The 5,204-nt window shown below is 34.9% G+C and overlaps 1 protein-coding gene across 1 annotated transcript; it reads left to right on the forward strand.

The window, feature by feature from the left end:
* Positions 1–598: 598 nt before the first annotated feature.
* On the forward strand, positions 599–2,451 carry LOC116718234 (ADP-ribose glycohydrolase OARD1-like). The gene is made up of 4 exons (XM_032559984.1): positions 599–1,058; positions 1,194–1,252; positions 1,341–1,453; positions 1,560–2,451. The coding sequence occupies exons 1-4, from the start codon at positions 866–868 to the stop codon at positions 1,696–1,698; spliced, it is 504 nt and encodes a 167-aa protein (XP_032415875.1). The 5' UTR covers positions 599–865; the 3' UTR covers positions 1,699–2,451.
* The last annotated feature ends 2,753 nt before the right edge of the window (positions 2,452–5,204 follow it).

A 5,204-nucleotide genomic window follows, 5' to 3' on the forward strand; every position in this document is an offset into this window, starting at 1 on the left:
CAATTATTTACTATCATTTGTAATAAAGTGATGCCAACACCACGGATTCAACAGTGAGGAGTTTGTTCAAGTCATCCTAAAGATGGAAAGAGTCAATGTTGTGCTGATTCTGAGTAACTGAATGATTAACTGAATGACTTTTTATTCATTTCAGAGTTCAATCAGCGAGGTTATTCATTTTGTGGTGATCCTAGTCTATGAAAGAAAGAAACAAAGAAGGAAAGCAGCAAATGTACATGTTGGTTCCACCGGCTTCCCCTGAAAATACGGATAAATTCAGTCATTGTAGGGTTAAAGTAATTTGAAGAAGGAGAAGCGTATAAACAAGTCAAGTCAATGACGAGTCAATGACATGATGCATTCTGCATTTTTAACTCGGTTAACTTAACTTTTTTTTTTTTACTGACTTTAATACATTTAAATTGCTACGTTGTTTGATAAGTAGAATGGAAATGACTTTTTTGTAAACGGTCTTGTAAATTAGCGTTTTATAAATCAACTGAATTGAATTAAGAAATTTGACCTTCGGATTGGACTGAAGAGAAATGATGAGCAATGTTTTTTGGGTTTGGGTTTTATAAAGCAAAGATTGGTATTTTTAATTTTTAATTTTTTTTTTTTTGTAACATCAAAAGTTCATTTTTGAGGTAAACAGAAAATCCAGCTTATTATAGTTTACTGGGACTAACAACCCCCGGACAAATTTGGAAAAAAAATTCTGCAAAGTGGGTGGTGCTTTAAGGAACAATGAGACACAGCCTAGTGTGGGGCCACATGTAGAGGGGATAAGCAAGGCTGTAGTAAGCGCCGTTACCAACTTGGTACTTTGTGGTTATAGTTTTCTCCAAGTTGCGCTTAAGAAAGTATGAACATGGGCAAAACTGAGGAACTCTATCAATCAACCAACTGGATATTAAAGTATGTCACCGGAGATTTGTTCTCCTGTCCACGCGATGAATCCTTGGCCCACTGCATCAGTGAAGACTGTCGCATGGGAGCAGGCATAGCGGTGATGTTCAAGAAGAAGTTTGGTCGAGTCTCAGAGTTAAAGGAGCAGAGTGAGTCAGACTAGTTACTAAAGTCTTTGTTTTGGAAAAAATGTTTTATGTTTTTCCAGTTCATTCAAATGTCTGATTTCAACAGCAAATGCTAAATCATATCCTGTTTTGTATTTTTTTTGTATGTCCTAATAGAGAAGCTGCCGGGGCAGTGTGCTGTCCTGACACATGATCAACGTTTCATCTACTATCTGGTAAACATACCACAATTATACTGCACAGGACCAAAACCTGTTTCATTATTCGATCTGGTAACTGTATCTTTCCTATTATGTGTCTCAGATCACAAAGAAAAAAGCCAGCCAGAAACCCACGTATGTCAACCTAAGACAGAGTCTGGAAGACATGAAATCTCACTGCTTAGAAAATGGTGTCAATAGGATATCAATACCCCGGTTTGTAGGAACTACTGTGAATAAATGACTATAATAAATACCCTTAAATCTTCTTCTTTATTGGGAATAATTAATCAATTTGCTTGTCTCGTATCTCCCCCCTCAGAATTGGCTGTGGCCTGGACCAGCTGCAGTGGTCAAAGGTGTCAAAGATCCTGGAACAGATCTTTAAAGAGACAAATATCTCCATCACAGTGTACAGCCTGCCCTGTGTTGGGTCAAAGCTTCAAATGCATGCCATGTAGTACATTTTCATTGGGGGTTTTTTAGCTTTAAATCCTTTATAATCCCTTAAAATTTTGGATGAAATCAACACTCCTTAAACGGTTTTAAGGAAATAATAAATAAGGAAACAATAAAAACCTCCACATGAGATGTTTAGATACAAGACTTTTAACATCCTGCTGATGTAAAAATGATGTTTCCTGTCATTAAAGATACGAAACTTATTGTAAACACTGATGTTGCACTCTGTCACTATCGCACTACATGATGCTACTACTAAATCATGCTACATAAAGTGATACAACAAATCACATGAGGCAGGTAAAATACAATAGTTATGCCTAAAATTTGTTTTTTTGTTTTTCTAAATCTATATAGTTGTTGAAAACGTAGCTTTTCCTGTGAATCTGTAAATCTAAATTGTGAAAGAGTTTGCTTCTCTAGCTTTATTTTCCTGACCCAAATTCAGGAGCAAGATTGCTGTCACAAGTTTTTTTTGTCATGAGTTTTTAGTGATTCTGATGCTTGACTTTTTTAGTATTTGTAACCTGTGAATGATGTTGTACAGGATACTATGACTTATATCTTTGAAAATTGCTTTGTAAATAAAATTTAAGATCATGGTTTTTGACAACCTGTACCTGTTAAAACACCAGGCAACGGTATGTAGGAAAATGCAATTTGAAATTTTTAAAAATTTCTTAGTTTTGCCTCTAAAATGAACTTTTGATGTTACAAAAAAAAAAAAATTAAAAATTAAAAATACCAATCTTTGCTTTATAAAACCCAAACCCAAAAAACATTGCTCATCATTTCTCTTCAGTCCAATCCGAAGGTCAAATTTCTTAATTCAATTCAGTTGATTTATAAAACGCTAATTTACAAGACCGTTTACAAAAAAGTCATTTCCATTCTACTTATCAAACAACGTAGCAATTTAAATGTATTAAAGTCAGTAAAAAAAAAAAAGTTAAGTTAACCGAGTTAAAAATGCAGAATGCATCATGTCATTGACTCGTCATTGACTTGACTTGTTTATACGCTTCTCCTTCTTCAAATTACTTTAACCCTACAATGACTGAATTTATCCGTATTTTCAGGGGAAGCCGGTGGAACCAACATGTACATTTGCTGCTTTCCTTCTTTGTTTCTTTCTTTCATAGACTAGGATCACCACAAAATGAATAACCTCGCTGATTGAACTCTGAAATGAATAAAAAGTCATTCAGTTAATCATTCAGTTACTCAGAATCAGCACAACATTGACTCTTTCCATCTTTAGGATGACTTGAACAAACTCCTCACTGTTGAATCCGTGGTGTTGGCATCACTTTATTACAAATGATAGTAAATAATTGGAAATGTAGAAATATAATTCTACCAAGATAGAATTTAATCCTCTATTACCGGACACAACTGGAACTCCATAAAGTCTCGTAGTAAAAGTCACATTAAGACACATTCAGAGAGCATCATGCTAAACCGATCCTCCGCACAAAACCATCCTCCAACGTTTGTTTATCACGTCAGAATTTTAACAAGAAAGAAAAACACAGAGTACAAGCGGTAAAATAGTTGTGTTATTAGATGCAGGTCACAACAGTTGGGAGTGTACATTTTATCTTTAGGATTTTATGTAGCACCGTAAGCTACATTATTGTTGGTGAATAATATCACAGTGAACACAGATCCTAATCATCCATCACTAGTGGATCTGCTCTTCTCTTCTTCCGCAGCCCCTGGATGAACAGGAACAACTGATGTTTGTTCGTTCTGTAGGACACAATTTCCCTTTAAGGAGAAAAAAAATCAAAGTTTAGTTTGTTTTACATTGTTGTTTTTCAGCACACGCAAATGATAGAGCACTTAATAAAGTAAAATAAAGGTTGTTCATTTACATTATATTCATTTAGACCAAAAAGGAAAGTTATTAGTTATACTCTACATTTCAGAGTAGAATTCAATTTTTAACGAGATCCAAATTTTTTTAAAGTTTTGACCAACCTTAAAGTGTCTTCAGCTCGTGGAGCTGTTTCAGTGAAGTTAGCGTTCATGGAGGGAAACTTGCTGCTGCTGTTCTGCTCGGTCAGAATGTTGCTGATGTCAGAAAAATCTGCTGTCATGTCATGAGCTGAAAAAAAAAATAAAATTAACAACCATGTTTGCAAAAAGAAGTGGCAAGACCGTATTTTCACTTAAGACTTATAAAATAGTTTCATGATTTTGGTTATACCTGTAGAATTTAAACTGAGGTAACACTGAACAATAAATCGTTGGGTAAATAGTTTGAAAAAAGAAAAGATATTAAAGACACGCTAACCTAAATGGCTGCAAATGCATCCATTGCTGAAAATGAGTCAAACTCATGTGTAATGTTTTGTCTTAGGGTAATGTTTCACCTCTCTGCAAAACTTTGAGTCACCAAGCTTTATTCTTTTTTAAACCCTTGCTATTTGGTCAGTTTGATTTCAAAAGGGGAACAATGACCTTTTTTATATAACAGAAACATAAAATTTACTCTTTTTACATCTGTAAGATGACTAGAACAAGACTCACTGTGTACACTGAGGGCGATGAGTTCAGCCAAAAGTAAGACATTCAGGATTCCCAAACAGACAGCCGCACGGAGGCAGAGCCTCTCTTTGGAGATGCTCGAACCTTAACAAAAACCTCAACCTTAGCAAAATTGAATTCAATACATACTAGATTTCTCTGTAACTTCGTTCTTACCTATGTGATTAGATGCAGTTTGTCCAACAGGTTCCATATTGATGTAAATTTCCTCCATCGCTTCAGACTCTGTTGGCTTTAAACATTGACTATAAAATCCACAGCAGTAGTGGAACTAAGTGAAAAAAAACTGTGGGAAAGAGATGAGATGTCTGGTGTTCAACAAAACAAAAGGTAAACGTATTTTAGAGATAACAACCAAATAAAGAAATTCATGAGCGCAGATTCAGTATTAGTTTCTTAAATATCTTACACAACATAAAATTCTTGAAGGTTTCAATAGTTTCATAAGTTCATATTTGCTGATTCGGTTCTGTATCAATGAATATTTATTTATCCTTTTTCTTTATTTTCCTTCAGCTTGGTTAATCCTACTCATAATAAACACTTTACACTTTTCCATGGGTGAAAAAATAATTGACTCTTTCCATCTTTAAGATGACACAAAATTAAGAATAGTTTTAAATCACGGATAGAAGGATGAAAAAATACATCCGGTGTTGCAATGTTCTTGCTTCATCTTGCTCCTGCAGATGGCTGTGTCCAAAAATATTTCCTAAAGATTAATAAATTATTGGAGCAGATGACTGGTTCCCTCCTTGGTCATATGGACCCAACAGTTTTACAGGTCTCATTCTGTCCTGATAACTAGTCACAGCCTTGCTCTCGGTAAAAACAACTATCATCTTTGTATTTTGCTTTCTAAATCCTCTTTTAACCCTGTTTCTTGTCCAGTAGCAGAAACACTTACATTAAGAAACCACAGGTGTTGAACTGAAATCCTCCTTTAGTCCAG

The sequence above is a fragment of the Xiphophorus hellerii genome, chromosome 4 (genome assembly GCF_003331165.1).
Source record: "Xiphophorus hellerii strain 12219 chromosome 4, Xiphophorus_hellerii-4.1, whole genome shotgun sequence".
Classification (NCBI taxonomy): Eukaryota; Metazoa; Chordata; class Actinopteri; order Cyprinodontiformes; family Poeciliidae; genus Xiphophorus; species Xiphophorus hellerii.